Source organism: Mesoplodon mirus (genome assembly GCF_964341445.2).
Source record: "Mesoplodon mirus genome assembly, chromosome: 2".
Taxonomy (NCBI): Eukaryota; Metazoa; Chordata; class Mammalia; order Artiodactyla; family Ziphiidae; genus Mesoplodon; species Mesoplodon mirus.
The window spans coordinates 123,192,609-123,215,153 of NC_138977.1; the positions used below are offsets into that span (position 1 = coordinate 123,192,609).

The following is a 22,545-nucleotide window of genomic DNA, read 5'->3' on the forward strand; positions in this document are numbered from 1 at the left end:
TGGGGAGCCAGTTAGGGCCAGGCAAGGACGCCTGCATGCGTGATGGAGCCCTTGCTCTGGGAGGGGTTAGCAGCAGCGATGCACGTCGTGGATGACCTCGGACAGGCGACCTGGACACTCGGTGCGGGGGTGAGGAGAGGCGCCAGGACTGGAATCTGGAAAGCCTGGCCCCTGAGGATCTGTGGGGTTGACAAGGAGTGAAAGGTGCCTGAGTGGTGGAATTTGTCATCCTGAAATGGTCACAATCCCCGGAAGGTGCCTTGAGGAACAGGCTAGATTTAGATAATGGTGTGGAGATGGCTTGGAAACAAAGGCAGTGCACGCATGTGCCTTGAGGGGGACTGTTCTTATTTCAGGAGTGAGCCAATGTCCCCAGACCAGACCAGACAGACCAGACACCCCACTGGACACCACACGTATCTCATCCTTGCGTTGATTTTCTTTTCATTGTTTATATGTTACAACGTGTATAATTTTAAAATAAATAACTGTAGAATTTGGGGGTGCATCTTTCAAAACTATTTTGCAGATTGTGGTGGCCCTAAGTGACTGGAGGTGCCTGTCTACAGCTGTCCTCTCCTCGGGCGCCACAGTGCCCACCAGACTAAGTCCCAGGAACAGGAATTACTGTAGTCAAAGTACAAATATCGATTATTTGTGTGTGTTCATGCCTCACATGATCCAGAAGTGGCGTGTACTAATGCATGTTTCCCTTTTTATTAACAGCGGTTCGGCACTGAGTCATGCTTGCTTCTGCTACGCACTGATTTGTTCTATTCCAGTTTCTGCATATATCATTTTGGTGACATCCCTGCGTTATCATTTATTTATATGGAGTGTGTTTTCTCCAAAACTTCTCTATGAGGGAATGCATCTACTCATCACAGCTGCTGTCTGTATATTCTTCACAGCCATGGACCAAACCAACACAAAATCTTAGACTAAGCTATTAAAAAGAATATATTTTTTAAACTTTAGTGTTTACTTCATAGATTTGCATAATGAAAGGAATCTGTTTAAATGCAAGATCATTCTTAAAAAAACAAGGTGTGAATTCTATAAGGTTGATGAATAGTTTCCATTTCTTTGACTACTGTACTTGAATTTAGGTTAAATAGTAAGTGTTTTTAAAAAGTCATTTTAAAATACTTAGTTTGGATATGAATTGTATTCCCCTGTTGACAATCACTCCAGAAACTTCTGAACTTTTAATTTCCTCTGGATAAGTTACCCAAGTTTATCTGTTTAAACTGAAGAATAAAAAGTTTCCAGGTTTGTCACGGTGCACGGGAGCCTCGGAGGGCCTGGGGGCTCTGTGGGATGGGGCTCATCTGCTGCCGGGGCCCCCTCGCAGAACTCAGGAACTACCAGGGCCCCCAGCTGCTTGGGTTTATGTGGGCTACGTCTGTCAGCATTTATGGCATTTAAAATTAAAACTAAGACATTGAAAAATATGTATTCATTTGAAAATAAGGTTATAAACCCATTGTGTGTTAATATAACATTTTAAAGAAAAATATATTTTCCAAAACAAAAATATTGAGCGAGGAGAGTGGCATTGCTTTACATTTTTGTAAATCTAATGTCTGACCTAATTGAAGGCGGTTGGATCCTGCATCTGTCTGTTGTGGTCTGTGTGTGTGGTTGCAGCAGTTGCACAGATATGTCATTGGAAAAGGGAAGAGTACTTTAATATCCTTTTCTGATCATCATGGATATTCTTTCTTGATACTGCACTAAAATTGGAGCTGTGATAGTTTCTTAAAGGTTAGTTGGAGAAAGAAGAAATGGGCGTGTGTAAAACAGGTGAAGACCTACTCAGGTCTCACCTGAGTGAACAGACTGGCACCCACGTCCGCTGCCAGGTTTGACAAGGACTGTGGCCATGTTAGGTACTCTTGTTGGGGAAAGCTGGGTGAATTGTACGTGGGACTCTCAGTAATATTTTTATAACTTGTGAGATTTAAACTTTTCAAAATAAAAGTTATTTTAAAAACAGATCAGTTGCATTGTGGAATCTGAAACCATATCAATGAACTTTCATGCTCTGCTTCATTAAAATCCATTGATCTGTCTTGCTCCCTGAATGGATCTTTTACACGGGTGTGATTCTGTAACATCTGTATTATCATTTGGAAAAAAATGATTCTTTAAGCTATATAGATCTTCCGAATGTTGACCCAGTCCATCATTCACCCAAATTCACTTGTTATGTCACCAACAGTCTCATCAGAAAAGTTTTTAAATATTGGAAGCTCACAGTGGCAACTGTAAGTTTTCCAAAACTTTACTTACATGTGAAAACTCAAATTTTATGGTTGACAGCAAATACTGAGTGTTTTTTTCCTTGAACTGGCAGTCTCACTTGGTTCGTTTTCAAGGAAATGGCTGCCACATACCCAAACCCTGGCAACCAGTTTGTCATTCTTTCAAGTACAAATGGCATTCAGTGACGGGGCTTTTCCTGGAGACAACCTCACGGTCCAGGCGCATCCTGTGTATCAGGTACATTCCCAGCTCTTGAGGGATCGGTCCGCTTCTGCCAGCATGTCCTGAGGGACCTGGTGCCCCTTTGCTGAGCTACAGCGGTGAGGAGCGCCGTGACCACGGGCACAGCGGTTTGACCCACTGTTGCTCTTAATGTGCTTGGTGCCCATCACAGGCAGCCTGTAGAGTTTATTCGAAAGAATGAACCTCTGATCGTTCTCGCTGAAGTACTAGGAATTAGAGCCTGATTTCAGCTCCTGAACAAGTATTTGCTTCCTGGGTGCCAGCACATCCTGGGCTCTGGGGAACCTTAGTGAACAAAACAGGCAAAACCCTGCCCTCATGGAGCTGACATTCTAATGGAAGAAGGCAGATATAACTCAGATCCATTGTTCCCTGCTGAGAAGAAAATAATAAAGAAGGGAAGTGTGTAAAGGGTGGCCAAAATACTGTTTTTAGAGAAGGTGTTCACAATCAGCTATTCTGAAGAAGCGACTTGGAGCAGAGCCCTGAACAAACCTGTAGAGCACAGGGAATTCTACTCAATACTCTGTAATAACCTATATAGGGAAAGAATCTTAAACAAAGAGTGAATATATTTATATGTATAACTGATTCACTTTGTTGTACACCTGAAACTAACACAACATTGTAAATCAGCTATACTTCAATAAAAAATTTTTTAAAAATCAGTAATAGTCTAAAATGGAAATAACGAGCACAGTAATCATTTTTTCCATACATATGGAGGCATATTATCAAAGAAAATGGTTGCTTACAGGGGTGGAAATATGAATAGACAGATAAAACAATAGTACAATTGACTTTCAAATTAGATGTAGTATTAGCTTGACTTAAAATTGAACACTGGATTAGTATAATTTACCACAGTAACAGATTAATCCAGGAAAAAACTGGAAGGAAAAAAATGGAGTCAGTATTGCTAAGAGAGCTCTGAAATGGAGCTGGGGGCCACTGCGGGAGCTTATATGGTCCCAACCTGAATGGAATCTGACCTTTTGACCAGTTAATGTCCCAGTGAAGGCATCTGCCAGAAACTCCAGATACTAATCTGACCCTCACCCTAATGACAGCCATCGCTTAAGGACAAATATTTCCTTTCTTGTGTCAGAGCACAGCCTCATGGCTTTTGGTTTATAAGCTTCTGACTCTTTCTATTCCCTGGAACACGCTTTTGGTTTTACCTGAATCTGTACCTCCTGAATTACAATTCTTAAGACCCCAAATAAACTCTTTTCTTAGTTGCAAGCTTCTGTGGCTTTTTTTCCTCTTTGGTTGACAAAACAAATGATCATGATAATCAATGGAAAAATACATAGATAGAATTCAATGCTTATTTATATTGGAAAAAAACCACACACACAAAAAAACAAATCCATCCCCCCCAAATAAACTCTTAGCAAACTAAAAATAGAAGAAACTTCCTTAATGTTAAAAAGTATCTACCAAAATTCCAGGCAAACCTCATACTTAATGACTTAACTCAGAAAAAAGAAGAGGAAGCCTGTCATTCCACCTCTACTCAACTTTGTGTTGGAGATGTCGGGGAGGGGGAAATTTCCCCTTGTACCCACCTTGAGCTCTTGTGGCTGGACTAATAACATTGACACAGGGCAGATTAACAGGAGACAGACAGAAACTTAATTCATGAGCACAGAGGTCACTTAGAAAGGACTTAAGAAGTGGCCAAAGCAGGCAGCTTTTATACTTTTTAGACAAAGAAACAATAAATTTGAGAGTAAGTGACAGGACAAAGAAATTTAGGTTTGGGTGCTTGACTAGTAAGGAATTTATGGGACTTCCCTGGTGGCGCAGTGGTTAAGACTCCATGCTCCCAATGCAGGGGGCCCGGGTTCGATCCCTGGTTAGGGAACTAGATCCCACATGCCACAACTAAGACCCAACACAACTAAATAAATAAATAGATAAAAAGGAATGTAAGCAAAATTTGGGTGTGAGTAGTAAAGAAGTAAAGGTTTGTTTAGACAGGTTTCTCGCCCTGACTTCTCTGTCTCTGGAGATAAGGGTGTCCTTCTACGTCCAGATGCAGGGAGGGCACCTTCACGTGGGAGACATTTCCTGCTTTCAGGGCACAGAGAAGAAGGTCAGAGTGTCTCTCTTGTGTTGGCCATTTCCTACGTAACTTTAATTCAAACTAACTAAAATGCCATTGACGTACATTTTTCTACCTACCTTGGGCCCCAGCAGAGGTCTTAGCAAGAACCCTTGGATCACTTGCAGAGGGTTTGGAAACCAAGGACATCATTTATGTCAACTGAAATTTTTAAATGCACAACATGAGAGTTGTGAGTTTCAGTTTTATTCAGGGACATTACTGATCAAAATAGCCTAGGAGACAGCCTCTCAGGTAGCTCTGAGGAACTGCTCCGAAGAGGTAGAGGAGCAGTCAGTATATGTGCATTTTTTGGCTGGGGAATACTCCCATCAGGGAATTTGAGCCACCCGTCTCCTCGCGTGGCCCTGCAGTAAACCTTTCTCTGCTCCAAACGCCGACTTTTTGGTTTGTTTGGCCTCACTGTGCGTCGGGCACATGGACTTGTGTTCTGTAACAGTAGGTTAACAACTGCAGTGGTTAATGACCTGGCCCTTGTAGAACCAGATGGAAGACAACATTATTAGTCACAGATGATATTGGAAATGGACAAATAATTAGAACTAAAAAGAAATTTTTGCAATGTGGTTGGTTACAAAATTAGTACACCAGGTCAGTAACAGTCTTTACACCAGCAATAACCGAATAGAAAGTGAAGTTTTTAAAAAGGCAACATTTACAATAGCCACAAAAACTAAAATGCATCTCAGGGAAAATCTAACAAAAGTCAGGCAAGGCAGTTACAAAGAAAAGTATTAAGCTTTATTGAAAAACATAAAAGAAGACCCAAATAAGTGGAGAGAGAGACCTATTCAAAGATGGAAGGACTCAAAATTACAGGATGGCATTCTACTCAGAGTAATGTGTAAACCCCATGCAATTCTAGCCTGCGCCCTGGCAAGGTAATGCAGGGTACATGACAGTCTTATCTGAAATGCACATGGAAGGTGCCAAGAGCAACATTCTGAAGGAAGACATTGGACATGCAGTTCAATAGAAAAAAATGAATAACATGGAAGAAAATTTGTGTAAATATAGAATATCAATACATGTGAGTGTCGGGGAGGGGGAAATTTTCCTGCCCCTTCTAGGTTCTTCCCGCTGGTCTAACAATTAAATTGACATGAGACAAATTAACAGGAGAAAATCAAACTGTCAATGAGAAGTTAATTAGTCAATCTAAGGAAGAAATGGAAAATTTTATTTGCTCCAAATTTGAGGATTATAACCCATGAAGAGCATCTCAGAAAACTCTGAGAACTCTTCTGCCTGTTAGAAGTCAAGGCATAGTTATATACTTTTCTTGAGACAGAGGGCTATACATCAAAAGATGTATTACTGTCAGTTTACATAATCCAGATCTAAGTGTCATCGTGATTGGTCATGTGACCCCTTAGAAGATCTAGACGGAATGTTATCTTTAAGGAGTTATCTTGTTGACACTGGGAGAATGTTGCTCTTTATGGTTGAGCAGGTGTTCCTGCCAATGGAGAGGTTTGCTTGATGCATAATGCAGATACACAGTGCACGGTGAGGGGAGATAGGAGGCCAAAGGGCAGAGAAAACTTTTTATGTTTAAATTTTTCTTGTCTTGCCATAAAATATGAATTTTATTTCACAAAAGTTTACTAATACGTATACATGGGAGAGACCCAGGAAAACTGACCAAAATGGCCAAAGCCCTCACCTTTAATACCATCCTCAGCTAAAGACAAAAGAGGATGTTTAGGGTGGGATGAATCAATTATGGGCGGTTACAGGAAAAGCACAGTAAACAAGGGTAAGATTGTGATGCAGATTTAAGTCAGTGCCTTCTCCACTGTTAAGAGTTTCTACAGATTTGGCCACCCTCCTCTTCCTGGTATAGAGGTGAAGACGCCCTCACACATGGAGATTTCCCTTACAAGTGTAAATGTTTCTTACAAAAGGGAAGGAAATTCCTGCTTGGTTTTCAGAGTTTTCCCCATGTCCTGCTGTTTCTTAGAAAATAACCAGCTTAAAATAATATGCTGTAAGACACATTTTGGGGTGGCAAATTTTGTTCCCTTATGTGAGAGATGATGTTACAAACAGCTTAAAAATAATAGATTTAATAAAGGCACTGAAATAAAAAAGAAAAGGTGTGAGAAAAATTAGCTACCCATACAATAAAGATAAAATGATAAAGGAGATACATGGATAGATGACAGATAGATACACACACACATCTGATGACAAATTAGAATTATAAATAGAGTAAACATAGTGAAACTGAAGAGGACCCTGTGGGGCTCCTGGACACAGAAGCCTTTCTGTGTCCCCTGTTTCTTGTTTACAGACTCCAGCCTCCATGACCTTCCCTGAGTCCTAAATGGCAGGTCCAAACATTTGCTAATCAGGGAAGGGAGATGCAGAGACAAGGGAGGAGCAGCCAAGAAACAATAGCGCAGCCTTGGGGGAGGGTCCTGGTTCTGCCTCAAGGGATACACATAACAATATCTTTGGACTTCCCTGGTGGCACAGTGGTTAAGAATCCGCCTGCCAATGCAAGGGACATGAGTTTGAGCCCTGGCCCGGGAAGATCCCACATGCCACAGAGCAACAAGCCTGTGCACCACAACTACTGAGCCCACGTGCCACAACTACTAAAGCCCAAGCGCCTAGAGCACATGCTCTGCAACACAAGAAGCCACCGCAATGAAGAGTAGTCCCCGCTTGTTGCAACCTGAGAAAGCCCGCGTGCAGCAACAAAGACCCAATGCAGCCTAAAATAAATAATAACTTTTTAAAAAAACCAATATCTTTGAGCTTCTTACAGAACCAAAACCTCCAACAAATGGAAGATGTCAGCATTTTTCATTCCAGAGAAGACCACCTGAGGCCACCTGAAGCCAGATTAAAGGAACCAGAGAAGCTCATCAGGAGACCACCTGAGGCCAGGTTAAAGGAGCGCAGGCCCTGCACACACCCTGATCCTTACCAGCAACCTGCCTTTGAACCATTGCTATAAAACTCCTCACCAAATCCTCCCGGGTGGGGACACACAGTTTTTGAGGGGCATGAGCTCACTGTGGCCCCCTTTGCCTGGCAAAGCAATAAAGCTCTTCTTTTCTACTTCACCCAAAACTCTGTCTCTGAGATTTGATTCGGCACCAGTGCACAGAGGCCAAGTTTTCGGCAACAATAGCTCAGGCATGATCTTGGGTGGCCTTGGCCTGCAGCGGCTTGAAGCAGGATTTCGATTCCTGGCCAGAGACTGAAGTCAGGCTGTGGCAGTGAGAACGCTGAATCCTAGCCACTAGACCAGTGGCCAGTGACAAGGCCCTGGCCTGTACGGCTTTGCAGAAAATGAATTTCCAGAAAGAAACAGAAAGTAGTGAAATAACTGAAGTGTTTATTAGGAGGGAAAAGAGTACGTGTGAATAGGCATACAGAGGTAGGCTCAGAGAGAGAGTGGTCTTCATGGTAGTTTTGTGTGTGTGTGTTTTGTGTTTTTTTGCGGTACGCGGGCCTCTCACTGTTGTGGCCTCTCCCAGTGTGGAGCACAGGCTTCGGACGTGCAGGCTCAGCGGCCATGGCTCACGGGCCCAGCCGCTCCACAGCATGTGGGATCCTCCCGGACCAGGGCACAAACCTGCATCGGCAGGCGGACTCTCAACCACTGCACCACCAGGGAAGCCCCTTCGTGGGAGTTTGAATCACTTTTATGGGGCATTTCTTCCATGTTTCCTTCGGCCAATCATCTTGCTTTGCCTCATTTTGAGTCCATATTTGCTTTATCTCAGGATCCTCCCATGTATGTGCATGCATCTCTTAGCCAAGATGGATTCTAGTGAAGAGGCCTACGGGTAGGTTGACATCACTCCCTTTTTGACCTCCAAGGAGTCTTTCTGTGCATGTATAGTTGGGAAGGTCTCTTTGACCTCAAGAATGAGAAATATGTGGTCACTTGTCTGGGCAGGGCTCAGCTTCTCTTCCTCTTCATCTGGCAGTATCTGTCCACAGGGGACAAACTCCAGCTGCTCAGCCAAGGGCTCATCTATCTCCTGCCTCAAGGCATACAAAGATGGAGTCAGGCAACCACTGAGGACCTGGTCTCAGACACTACCTGCACCACTGAGAACTTGAATTTTCTGAACCGTATTAAACTCAAGGACACCACCAGCCGTCCTCAAGACAGTATCTGCTAGCCACTGCCAGCTGTAACCTTATGATCTCAAGGTCTCCCCTTCTAACTACGCAAACGTTTCGGACTCCAACCAATCCTTGCTTAACTAGCATCCTTACTTCTTGCCAACTCCAGTTATAATTCTTGATAAAAAACTCATTTAACTAACTGTGACCTTGCTGATTTTGCCTTCATACGCGTCCCCTGTTTTGAGGTCCCACAGAACACAAGTCAAGTAATCTTGAATCTGTGTCTCCTGGGCTACAGTCCTAACAAACCCCAAATAAACACCTTTTTATTTTAATCAGGTCTCATCTCAGATTCTAAAATGTTGGTTAACACGTATATTTATATCTAATAATAAAGGATAAAGTGAGATCTCTACCTTAAATTATAAACAAAGATAACTTCCCAGATGGATTAAAGGCCTTATTGGGAAGGAGGAAATTTCTCTCTCTATCCCTCGGGAGTTCTTGTGGTTGGACTAGTAATAAAACTGACTCAAGACAGATTAACAGGAGAAAAAGAAACAAAATTTAATACATGTGCACAGAGGTCTCATAAAAATAGTACCTAAGAAGTGGCCAAAGTAGGCAGCTTTTATACTTTTTAGACAAAGAAACTATAAATTTGTGAGGAATTGAGAGGACAAAGAAACTTAGGCTTTAGTGCTCAATTAGTGAAGAATCTAAGCAGAGTCTGGGCTTGGGGAATAAAATTTAAAAGTAACAAGGTTTCTTTAGACAGGCTTCTCAGTCCTAATTCCCTGTCCCTGGAGATAAGGGTGTCCTACGTCCAGATACAGGGAGGGCACCTTCACATGGGAGAATTATTTCCTGCTTTCAGGGCACAGAGAGGAGGTTCAGAGTGTCCTTTTGTATTGGCCATTTCTTAAGTAACTTTAATTCTAAATAATCCATATGCCATTGAGGCACATCTTGGGGCAGCCTACCCTGGGCCCCAACAACTTAAATATCAAAGCAAAACTGTAAAACTTTTACAAGAAAAGGAAAAATATCTTTAAAACATCAGGATAGGGACTTCCCTGGTGGTCCAGTGGTTAAGAATCCGCTTTCCAATGCAGGGGACACGGGTTGATCCCTGGTCAGGGAACTAAGATCCCACATGCCGTGGGGCAACTGAGACAGCGCGCCACAACTACGCCCGCGCACCGCAACTAATTAGCCCGCGCACTACAACTAGAGAGAAGCCCGAGCCCTGCAATGAAGAGTCTGTGGGACAAAAAACAAAACAAAACAAAAAACCACCAGGATAGGGAGAATTTCTTAAGCGAGAAACAAGAAGACAAGCGTCGACTTACAGAAAAGTGCACAACATATGTGTTGTGAGCTTAAATTTTATTCAGGGACCTTACTGAGGACAATGGCCTGGGAGACAGCCACTCAGTAGCTCTGAGAAACTGCTCTGAAGAGGTCAGGGGAGAAGCCTAGTTTATATATAATCTTTGGCCTGGGAATATGTGCAGTAAAGCTTACATCTTGGTAAAAGACTACTGCTATTCACAAAGAACAGACATCTCAAGTTAAAGGTTTTAGTGCTTTTCTATGTAGGGGAAGATGCAAGAGCCTGGCTTCATTAAAATTCTTCCTGAGATATGCATCTAATGATCTAAGGAGCCTGCTTGTCCAAAGCACAGATCGCTCATCCTGTTTTCCTCCTAAATTCCTCTCAGGGTGCATGTCAGTCAGCATTTCAGTGGCTGATGATTTAATCTGCATTTTCTTTATTTATCACAAGCCATATAGGAAAGGATTAATAAATGTGATTTACTTTTTGACAAATGACACCCCAAACAAACGAAAAGGCAACTCAACTCTGGGATAAGGAGTAGTACCCAGGGTATGTGTCTAGAAATCAATCAGTAAAAAGACAAGCAATTTTTTTTCATGCTAGAGAATAAGAATGTAGGAGTTACAGAGCGGTCAATACCTCACTGGTAACTGTGGAAATGCAGGTGAGAACTGTGAGATACCATTTCACAGCAACTAACAAAAGGAAACGCGAGGGTCTCTGAGGGAGGTTCAGGAGATGGCCCTGAGCTGCAGGGGGGGCAGGCCGTACACACGCCTACCCAGAGCCCCCACAGTGCAGCTCCTGGGAGAGCAGAAAGGCACAGGCCCCAGGAACACACCGGAGTTTGGGGCTTAGAGAAGCCTTCCCTGGGAATGAGACAGGTGAGGGGTTTTGTGCAGCAAGGATTGTAACGGGAGAAAGGAAATCCCCTAGGAGTGACTCAGTGGGGAAATGGCAAATGAGTTGAGGGTTGGCTACACGATTGGACACAGCACAGCAGTTAGAATACGGGAACAAGAGTTCCAGTAAGACCACCAACAAATCTCAACAACATGATGCTGAGGTTAACACACTACGTGTCCTGTGATATTATCATTTACAAAATGCGCATGTGATGAAATGTGTTTCTCAGATCTATTTGCTCTTCACCCACAGTTCCTGTCTCCCAGCTCCCAAAGCCCTTGGAATTTTCATATCGATGAGAGCAACGGGAGTCTCCTTTGTTATAATATTTGGCCTCCTGTCTTCAGTTTCTGAAAGTGTTTCACAATCATGAAGTTGAAGTGGCTGTCCTGTTATCAGTAACAAGCCCTTTCTATCACAATTGGGTTTATGTTAATGAGGTGACTTTTGTATCCCACCCCAGGGTGGGGCCTGGTTGCCTGGAGAACCAGCCAGGTGATTAGGGGGCTGGAACTTTCAGTCCCACCCCCTGATTTCTGGGGAGGGGAGGGGAGGGGCTGAGGTTGAGTCAATCACTATTGGCCAATGACTTAGTCAATCATGACTATGTTTAATGAAGCCTCCATAAAAACAAACAAACAAAAAAGGAGCTCTTTTTGACCCTTTTTGGAGAGTTTCCATGTCAGGGAACCAGGAAGGTTCCTGGTGCCACCGTGCTGGGCCCCCAGCTCCACAAAGACAGAAGCGCCTTTGTTCAGGACCTGGCCCTGTGTGTCTCTTCATCTGGTTGTTGATTCATATCCTTTAATATCCTTTAATAATAAATCGCTACACTACTGAGTAAACATAAGGTTTTCCTGAGCTCTCTGAGCCATTCAAGCAAATTAATGGAACGACCCAGAGGAGGGACTCGTGGGAACCTCTGATTTATAGTCAGTCGGTCAGAGGTACAACCTAGACTTGTGCTCGGAGTCTGAAGTGGAGCAAAATCAGATTCCATCTCTGGGCTGATAGTGTCAGAGTTGAGTGGAATTCTCAGATTCCACGCTGGCATCAAGAACTGCTTGGTGTGAAGAAGCCTCCACACACAGTCATTGGAATTGGGTCCAGGAACTCTTCTCAGTATGACACCATTGCATAAAGTTTAAAAACATGCACCCCAATGTTCACTGCAGCACTATTTACAACAGTCAGGACATGGAAGCAGCCTAAGTGTCCATCGACAGAGGAGTGGACAAAGAAGATGTGGCACATGTATACAATGGAATACTACTCAGCCATAAAATAGAATGAAATAATGCCATTTGCAGCAACACGGTTGGACCTAGAGATTCTCATACTAAGTGAAGTACATCAGAAAGAGAAAGACAAATACTATATGATATCACTTATATGTGGAATCTAAAATATGACACAAATGAACTCATTTACAAAACAGAAACATACTCACAGACATAGAGAACAGACTTGTGGTGACCAAGGGGGAGGGATGGAGTGGGAGTTTGGGATTAGCAGATGCAAACTAGTATATACAGGATGGGTAAACAACAAGGTTCCACTGTATAGCACAGGGAACTATATTCAATATCCTGTGATAAACCATAATGGAAAAGAGTATCAAAAAGAATGTATATATATATGTATAACTGAATCACTTTGCTGTACAGCAGAAATTAACACAACATTGTAAATCATCTATAGTTCAATTAAAAAAAAAATTCAAAGCAACACTATATAATGTGCACAGATACACACTTTTGTTGTGGAAGCACGAAAACACCCCAGGCATGACCCACAACCAACGAGAGATGAGTGGTGACCTAGAGGATAAGGGGGACACCCTGGCTGTCCATGTACCACTTTACATATTTAAAAATAGAAGAGAAATGGGGACCAAGTACGGGGAATGACATTTTAGACCGTTAAGAGTTTTCTGTTTTGTTTTTGATGCAATGTAAACTGAATCTAGACAGTGGATATGCGTGCATTATATCACATGAGGTACATTATATTTAACATTTTTACTGATCAAAACAAAGGAAACATTTGGGGAGGAGGCTGTCCGAAGTTAGGCTGGTCAGCAGCCACTCGCCACGGCAGCTATTGAGTCTTTGAAACGTGGCCGGTCCAAATTGAGATGTGCCTTATGTGTAAAATACAACCACGTTTGTGCACTTAGTATGGAAAAAAAAGAAAGTCTCTTTACCCTCCAGTCTCCCAAGAGTGAGCACATACATGCACTTGCACTTGCATCAGGGCAAGTGGCAGGGAGGGAGCGTGCAGCACCCTCTGGAATTCCGGGCATCTGGCCCAGTGGGTAGCTGTTGAACGAACACTGAGATGAATTAGCAGAGGCTGAGTTGAGGGGCTTGGTGACCGGCGTAGGGAGGGAGTCCCTCAACCAAGAAGAGGGAGATGCTGAGCTGAGTTTAGGGTCCTGAGGGACCCTCGTGGGAAGCAGTCAGCCAAGAGAGCAGGACGTGCCAGGCGTGCCGCCGCTGCTCGAAGGGACTGTCCCTACTTGTTCCCCTCCTTGTTCCATTCCATGGAAGATAAATCACCAGGGCCCAGAGATCAGAAAGAATGTAAAATGAGACAAGCAAAGCTGCCTCCCCCCTGCACGTGCAGGTTATTTTGGATGGTTCTGGGCTTATGGGTTTTCTCCCAGGGAAGCTAACCCTGAGCCAAGACAGTCATTATATCATATAAACCACCATCTGGAACCTTCCCTTCTCTAGTCTATATCATCTGCAACTGTAGCGCAATAAAATTTGCCTTGCAACCAACAGTTGTCTTGGTCCTTCTGAACCCATTCGTCGGTGCTGTTTCCATTCCTTACCCCTTCCCTTCTGGTTCTGGTCGGTTTGGTCTTCTTCGTCCGGCTGGTCCACGGCAGACCCTGAAGGGGGCAGTGAGCAGGCCGGTGGCTGAAGGCACAGAGGTCTGGAGGGAGCTGGAGATTGTTACACTGCCCACCCCACGCCTGGGCTCACAAAACTCCCACAAATGCCACTTGGGAACAGAACCTTGGTCCTGCTTGTGACTGCAACACGCAAGGGGCCCAGGCACCGGGCAACACTGGGCTCAGACTGCTGCTCTCACACCAGCTCCATCCCGGGCACACAGCACGTTCCCTAACCTTCGGTTTTCCCACCTGTAAAGTGCCATTTCCAGGATTAGGGGAGGCAGTGGCTGCAAAGTGCTTGCCACATGGGGCCTGGCCCATGGTGAGCCCTCAAGACAAGTTAGCCCGTGATCAGGTGATGCCTGTGCTGACAGAGATGGCGACAGGTGTGGGACCCCAGGGGCTGGCATGCAGGCTCCGTCAAGGCTAGTTGCATGGGCAGGTGAGGGCATGGTCTCCGGCAGCCCCTGGAGCTTTTCCCAGCCTCCAGGAAGGGATGGGGATGGCAAGAGGTGAGGGAGGCAGGAGGGGAGCAGAGCTCACAGTTGTGGGCGGCTCCACTGGGCAGGGGCAGGGGCACTGCCTCAAGGGCCGGCGGAGCAGGTGGTCCAGCAGGTGCACCTGAGGGGCGCTCCCAGCAAAGACTACGTTCCAGCGGGGCCACGACACGGGGCGGGGACAAGGGTCCAGGAATGGGCAGAGGCGCTGAGGGGACTGTGTGCACCAAGGCTGGGAGGTGAAAGAGCAGGTGGGGAGGAAGCCCTTAAAATGAGCAAGACCAAGGCCGCAGCAGGGTCCCACGCTGCCCCAAGCAGAGAGGCCTGGAGATGGGAAAAGCCCCCTTTCAGAGCAGCCTGGGGCCGGGAGCACACAGTCCGTGGCCTTTCACCTGAACACGAGTGGAGTCTCCCAGCGGGAGGAGAGCCTCTGACACCAGGGCCACCCACTCCCCAACCTGCCAAGAAGAGGAGAGTGATACATTCCAGGCTGGATTCACAAAATACCGCAGTCTCCGGGGCTCTTATCTGAAAGTGTTTGCACATACACCAAATGGAACTTATTTTCAGAAAGTTTTCGCCGCAGGGGATTAATTTTACTCTTTCAGCTTCTTTTAGAATGTTCATCTGAGGGCTGACGAGGTCTCCACCAGCTTCATGCCTATGCCCGGTTCAGGGGAGGGGTGCCTGTCCCCAGGGGTCCTCAGAGCTGGCCCCAGGCAGGAAGGAAGGAGCAAACCGCTCAGCCTCGACTGAGTTCTGTACTGGGTTCAATATAGTTCAGCACTGTCCCCCCCAAATTCTTGTTCACCCAGAACATGGGTTTATCTGGAAATAGGGTCTTTGCAGATCACTCTGGACTAGAGAGGGACCTAAAGCCAATGGTGTCCTTTTAAGAGGCAGAGAAGGATGCACAGAGGTGGAGGCCACCAAAGGCGGGCAGAGATAGCAGTGAGTCCACAGGCCCAGGCACGCCTAGGACTGCCGGCCCCCAGGAGCCTGGAGGGAGGCACAGAATGGATTCTTCCTCAGAGCTTCCAGAAGGAGCCAACCCTGTCGACCCCCTGACCTCAGACTTAGGGCCTCCAGACTGTGAGAGAATAAATACTTGCTGTTTTAATCCATGTAGTTTGTGAAGCCTGTGACAACAGCCCCAGGAAACTAAGATAAGCTCCTAAAACGTCCAGGCGCCCGAGGCAGCACAGACCCCTGCAAAGGTCCAGGCCCACATCCTCGTGCCCCTTTCTCTCATCCCTGACTCAACGACGCCGCTCCGTTAGCTTCCCCAAGGAAGCACACCAGCCTCGGTCGCCACACCTACTTCGGCCCCACCAAACAGGAGCCCCCTGTGGCCCACAGAGAAGGGTGAAGGGTCAGGCTGGGCCAGGTCCATGAGGGTTACTTTTCTTCAGAAAAGGCAGTTCTTGAAAGTTTCTGGGTAGGACAGCACGATCTGACACACGTTTTAGGAGAAAGTTGTATCAGGAGTGGAGCTGAAGAAAGGGCTCGGGCTGGCGGTGTAGGAATAGTGGAAGGGCATCACAGGTGTGCAGCCGAAGCCAGCCTGGGGTCAGGGAGAAAGGCACTCCTCCAGGTGTCAGGGCCGTCCCCATTCCCCGCCCCCACCCCACCCCCGGTCTGCTGGGAGCTCCTGCCCTCGGTATAGCCCAAGTGGTCGTGACCACGCAGTCTGCTCGATCAGGACAAGCGCCACACAGAGACAGGAAGGAAATGATCATTTTGTGGAATGTGTTGTGCTTTAACACAGATCTCACTGATCCTAAAGTAACAGGATTTCTATTGACATTCTGTTGAGGATCAATAGTAGATAAGAAGGTAAAGTAGAGATCGTGGCTTCTCTACATGAAACTCACATCGCAGCTTCTCTAGATGAAACAAACATGGAGATTTTAAGAAAACCATTATAAACAGCGACAGGAACCACCAGGCTTTCTCCCACCTCCCCAGTAAGTCCTTAGAATTCAAACTGGGGACATAATGATGTACGGGCACTGTTTTCCAAAGTTACATTTTTTTTCCATTTTGGTGGGGTTTTTTCCTGTCAATCACTAGGCTGAAAAGTAGCAAATTAAGCAAAGATATTGGATCATCCAGAAAATAAACCAATGGACACTAGGCTGCTGCCTCTGTCTCCTATAAAAATAGGTACACAGGTATATAAAGAGGTTATACTTATTTATATGCCAGAATTCATTTTTCTTCGTCTCTCATTTATTAATTTTCATTCACATCTTGAGAAAACAGTGCTTTGGGGCAATAACAACACTGAGGGCTTGCGTGCAGCCCTCCCCTGGCCCGGAGGTCACCCAGAGGTCAGTGCCCACCAAGCCCAGCAGTGTCTCAGCAACACTGCCGCCTGGGAGCCTGGGAACTCAGCCTGCCCCCAGCCTCCTGGACCCCGGCGCATCCCTGCTGTGGCTGGCTGTGCTGTGCTGGCTTCTGGGTGAGGAGCCGTCCCACCAGCTTGCCACACCTGGATGTGACAGAGTGTGCAGGTCTATGTGGTCCCGCTCAGCACCCACAGGTGCCCTCCAAGCGGTGCTGCTATGATGCCTTGTCAAGGGAAAAGCACCAGCCCACGGCCAGGCCACTCCACCTGACACGTTGCACCTGGCGGCCTGGGTGCCCCAGGCAGGGCCACTGGCCTGGCCCTCAGACATCGCCGGGGAGGCTGTGTGTGTGTGTGTGTGTTCATACACTGGTGCATGTGCTTGCAAACAAGTGTATGTGTGGGAGTACGAACACATGCATGCATGTGTACATGTGCACACGTGTGCCTTTGTGGGCTTTCCTATGTGTATGTGCACTCATGTGATGTGTGTGCACGCTCATATGTGTATGCATGCATTGCACATAACTGTGTGCATGTGTGTGTATTCATATGTGTGAGTACACACGTATGTGTGTGCCTCTGTACACGTTGGAGGTTCCCACCTGCTCGGTGTCATGACACCAGCCAAGAGTAAAAACATTGCTCACCAGCAGTTTCATCTCACCACAAACACCATCTGCCTTATTTTTTAAATTAAATGATTGTTTAATTGAATATCAGTCAAAAATTCAGTTTTGTGGTTGCGATTTGTGTTGCCAAGAGCACCTCTTCTGCCTGAGGAGGCATGTAAACCCAGGCACTCTGGGATCACTGGTTCATCAGTCTTAAGAAAACACGGCTTGTTTGGTGACTGTGTCATGTGCAGTGTTAATTAAATTATTCTTTTAAATGTAAACAACCTTTATGTTTAAAATAGTAACTTACAAACTCAGCATTAAGTGATGTAAAAACACTAAAATGTGTTTAATTTTGGTATTTCATCATGATAATAAACTCTTGGTCTGGCCTCCACCAGGCCAAGAGTTTATTATAATTCTGAGAAATAGAATAAGAACCATATTTTAAGAAAGCTCCAAGAACTGGCATTATTTTCCAAGGAGCATAAAGAATCAATTCTAAACAACTAACTTAAACTTTCAAAAAGGAGAACAAACGTGAATGAGAAGGGTTTGCGCGGTGGATAAACTTCCAGGACTCTGGAGCCATCACAGGAAGTTCGTCCCAATTAGAAGGAAGCTGGGCAGCTTCACGATTCTCCACTCGTTTCCCTGAGTACTGGTCTTTGGAACAATTTGAGTGTAGGGATATTTGAGATTTTATTTCCTCTAGTAAACTTTAAAAATTAAAACCCTGGTATCCCCACATCATTATATCAGCCTCTATAACGTGGACTTAACCATATTCATGGAGTTAGAAACACATCTTTAAAAATCCCATCTGGCTTCTTGGTCAAACGTACATTTGACAGGGGAGAAGCCGCTGTCTGCACCCCAAGATGCTCTCTGCTGCCCCACCCCGTTCTACCTTCTGCTCTATCCCAAGGAAAGTTTGATGCTTGATTTTGCTTGCAAATTTGAAAGATTCATAAGGCATCTAACATTTTCAGCTGCACAAACCGTGTAAGACAGAACCTCAGAAAACAGGAAGGATATGGGAGGGTCTGACATCTGATGTCTGTGCTGCTCACATATTTGCTCTGTGCCGGGGGTCCCTGCCCATCTGCCTTCCGCAAGAGCCCACCATGTGACCAGCCAGTGGGCACACACTGGCCAGGCTGCCTCCTTGTGTAGTTCTGGAAGGTAAGCCTTGCAGCTGCCAGTGAGGTCTCTGCTCCAGGAGGGAGGAGCAGCCCTGCTCAGGGGGCAGGAAACGCCTGGCAGTGCCGTATTGGGGAGTGCCGCTTAGGGAGATGGGGAAAAGTATTTTAAAAGTCACTTTTGCTGCCACTTATCACTTTTTCTACTTACGTTGATGGCCAGTGGGCTGGGGGTGTGGGGGCAGGGGGCACCAGGCCATAAGGACCGGCAGTGGGACTACTTGGGCCGGGTCCTCAGCCTGGCTGAATCCAGAGGCCCAGTATGGACCATTATCTGAAGAGGTCTGTGGATGAGGACCTAGTAGATTGGCTCTGAATGATTCTTTTTCCTCGGGTGGCATGAGCATAACAAGAAGACACTGCCCATGGTGTCTTCGATCAGAATCCCCAGGTTTCAAAGTAATTGTCCAAGCATCAGCACGACGGCTTTGCCACCTCCACTGAATGGTGACAGGTCTGCACTTCTCTGAGTAGAAAGAGGGCCTCCTCTCTCTAGCAGTTTCCTTTGCAGCTGGGCAGTCTGGCCAGGTCCCGGCTGGATGTGGGCCTCAGTCACCTGGGTACACGGGAACTTGAGATGCAGGCAGTGCACCTGGGAGCTAAGGAGAGACCTCACCCCAGAGCCTGCACCTGGAAACTACATTTCCAACGCTAAATCTGGCTACTTTTTCACAGTTAGAAGTGGACCCCCCTATACACTCTAGAGAGATTACACATTATTTCCGTAGCTTTTGTCACCTCAAGTGTCTTGTGCTGTGCTCACCCTAGCAGAGCACAGAGTGTATCCTCAACTCCTTTTGTAGGAGGCATACACCATTTGGGTCAAGGTGGGGCTCTGCTTAGAGCACGTTCAGAATTAGCAGCACACCTGCCTGGCACCACAATTCCAGCACATGGGAGTGGGATCACCTTTTCCCAAGATTCAGAGCCTGCCTGGCTCCCAGTCAGCGCACAAGACTGGGTGGAAACACTTCACCATCATTTGGAACGCATTTCATATTGCATGTGTAAACATGCACACACATGCATATCCTAATGATTTGAAAGTATGACCTTCACATCAATTAAGGCTACTTAAGGGGTATATTTCAAATGAAATGCTATAATATTCAAAATCACCAGATTAATGAATTAATCAACAGGATAATAATCTTTGCCAGAAAAACTATGACTGTGATTTTCCAGAATAGGATTGGATTGTTCATATGTATTAACCAAAATAAGCTCAGCTTTGCTGTAAAAACCCCATCGCCAGTTTCCAGAAAAAGAAATTGTATGGGACCTGATATACACACAGAAATTTAGCCTCAGAAAGAGGTTGGATTTAGTCAACCAACTAACATAATACAACTGTTCAAACTCAACATTTGTCTGACCAAATTCAATCATTTCCCCCCAAAACGGATTTCTGTCGACATCCTCTAACCCCAATTTGATGAATATCTTCAATAACATGGCAATTAATTTAATAAAGGAACTCACCAATTTTAAATTGCAATAAATGTACCAAACATTTTCACTGTTTATGGAGAGCTTTACAGTAAGAAAGTATCAACAAAAGCAGGCACATCCGTGTACAAAGTGTTGCTGTTGGGTGCTTCTTCACTTCTTCCATTCCTAAAGGACCAGCTGCTCTGTCTTTCTGTCCTCTCAGCGAGCGTTCTTCCCGCCGCGAAATAACCCTCTCTGGGTGAGCTCTCACTCGGGTCTCGGAGGGCGCCCAGGGAACGGACTTGCCAAAGAGAAGTGCGGTGGGGCGAGCCAACCCCAAAACATTTATTGTAAACTTTAAAATGGAGTCCGGATACGAACAGACACAGAAAAGAAGAGAAACCTCCCAGACACAGAAATAATCATACTGGAGGGCCAGTCTTGTGGCGGGGGGCCCCAAGAGGCGCTGGGCCAGACAGCCCCTGAAGATGCGTCGCCAAGGAGAGGCCTGGCTTTGCGCCCCGCCAGCCCCCGACCTCCCTCGCTGCGGTGGCGGGAAGGAAGGCGGCCGCAGTACATCCGGATCGGCCCGGGGGCTCAACAGGCCCGGCTCGGCTCCCAGGGGCGCGCCGCCTCGCAGGGCGGCCGGCAGCAGTAGGGGTAGGAGGCGTTGAGGTCGGGGTCCGAGGGCGCGTACCCCGGCAGCTCCACAGACGGGTGCCCCCCGCAGCACACCTCCACGCCCGCCTCGTCAAACGCGTGGAAGACGCCCACGTTGATGTAGGAGACCGAGTGGCGCGCCGCGAAGCCCGCGCAGTCCCCCGGGGCGGCGAAGTCCGACTCCTCCGGGGACAGGATGGAAGCCTCGCTCGGCCGCTGCTGCAGCCTCCGCCCCCGCCGGCCCCGTCGGCCCCGCCGCGCCCGGGAGGCTGGCGGCTGCGCACGGAACCCCGGGCCGCCGCGGGGCCGCGCCAGGGCCCGGCCTCCCTTCCGCCGGCCGCGTCGGCCGCGCCGGGCCTGCGAAGACTTGTAGTTCTTGACCAGCAGGAGGCTGAGCAGGCCCAGGAGGCACTCGAGCGAGTTGAAGACGGTGGAAAGCACCAGGCCGCGCTGGTAGTCCTTCAGCTGGCGGCACTTGGCGGACGTGGCGCTGTCCAGGGTGCTGCGGCCGCGCGGCGCGCCGGGGGCCGCGGCCGCAGTGCCCGGGGCCGGGCCGGGGGCCGCGGCCGGCGCCCGCGGGGGCAGGCAGTAGTGGGAGTACTTGCGTTCCACTAGGGACACGGTGTCGCCGTCGATCACGGCGCCCGCGAAGGCGCTGAGGACCCCAAGCATGAAGACGAGAACGCCGAGCAGGAGCAGGTTCTGGCTGTTCACCCGCCCCGAGGACCCGGCTGCGCTCCCCGGCTCGCCCGGCGCAGCCTCCGGAGCCCCTGCTGGGGCCGCGGGGGCCCCGAGCCCCGGGCCCGGCCCCGGCCCCGCGAGGGGGGCGTCCCGGGGCCCGCAGCAGAGCAGGGCGGCGCCGAGCAGCGAGAGGCCGGCGGCCAGCAGCAGCCCCGAGTAGAAGGCGCCGGCGGCCGCCCCCAGCCGGAACGGCTCCCCGCGCAGCTCCGAGCCCAGCGAGAAGCACTTGAGGCCGACGGCGGCGGCACTGAGCGCGCAGGCGAGCAGGAGGCAGGAGGAGAGCGCGGCGCAGGCCCCGCGGATGCTGCACTTCATCCTCCGCGCCCGAGCCGGCCCGCACCCCGCGCGCCCGCCGCCGCCCGCCGCCGCCCCCGCCGCCTGCGCCTCCTCCCGGCGCCGCGCGGCCGGACCGCCGGCCTCCTCCTCATCCTCCCGCGTCCTCCCGGGCCCGCGCCGCCGCCGCCGCCGCCGCTGCCGGAGCCCGCATCCTCCGCCTCCCGCCGCCGCCGCGGCCCCGCGCAGGGAACCGATGCGACGCGGAGGACCGCAGGACGCGCGCGCCCACTCCCCAGCCCGCGGCGCCCCTCCCAGGACGTTCAGCTCCCCCCACACCCAGCCGCGGCCCGGTGCGCCAGGCCCAGGCGCCGCCCTCCCCCCTTCCCCCTTCCCCCCAACCCCCAACCCCCGTAGCCCCTAGGATACCCCTCTGCTGCCTCCCCAAGGAGAGGTGCCCGCGCGCCGCGTCTCTCCGCCTTCCTCCCCCTATCAGCGCCCCTGGCCTCTCTGGGAACACCCCCCACCCCTGCCTCCCTCCCCTGATGCCCCCAGGCCCCACCTCCGGCACCTCCCACCTCTCGAGACCCTGCGTTTGCGCTCCCCTGGTCACAGGGCTGGGGTCTCACTCCATGCCCACCGGCCCGCTAGAAATCAGGAAGCCTGGGAAGTCAGCTTGGGGGCAGGAATAGGGGAGCCCCGGCGCTGAGGGGCTACGGGGGAGAGCCTGACTGTGGGACAGGGGAAGAGGCGAGTCTGGGGGAGAGCGGAAGAAGGAAGAGCCCGGGTGGGAAGGAGGTTTGAGCGCGGGGGGGCGGGAAGGGACGGGGAGAGGGGAGCTCGGGGGAGGGTGAGCCGGGCTGCTGGCGGGATGAGGGCGGGAG

The 22,545-nt window shown here is 48.5% G+C and overlaps 2 protein-coding genes across 3 annotated transcripts in view; one reads left to right on the forward strand and one right to left on the reverse strand.

The window, feature by feature from the left end:
• Window positions 1-1,996, forward strand: part of PIGG (phosphatidylinositol glycan anchor biosynthesis class G (EMM blood group)) — a 41,749-nt gene extending 39,753 nt beyond the window's left edge. For both annotated transcript variants that reach the window (XM_082606683.1, XM_082606680.1), the window contains exon 13: window positions 727-1,996. In XM_082606683.1, coding sequence (XP_082462809.1) covers window positions 727-940 — 214 coding nt within the window. In that variant the 3' untranslated portion in view covers window positions 941-1,996. The remainder of the gene's footprint in view (window positions 1-726) is intronic.
• Window positions 1,997-20,584: 18,588 nt separating this feature from the next.
• Window positions 20,585-21,703, reverse strand: TMEM271 (transmembrane protein 271; the record flags this gene model as incomplete). The annotated part of the gene is made up of 1 exon (XM_082604028.1): window positions 20,585-21,703. One exon carries the CDS (start codon window positions 21,701-21,703, stop codon window positions 20,585-20,587), a length of 1,119 nt encoding a protein of 372 aa, XP_082460154.1.
• Between the last annotated feature and the right edge of the window lie 842 nt (window positions 21,704-22,545).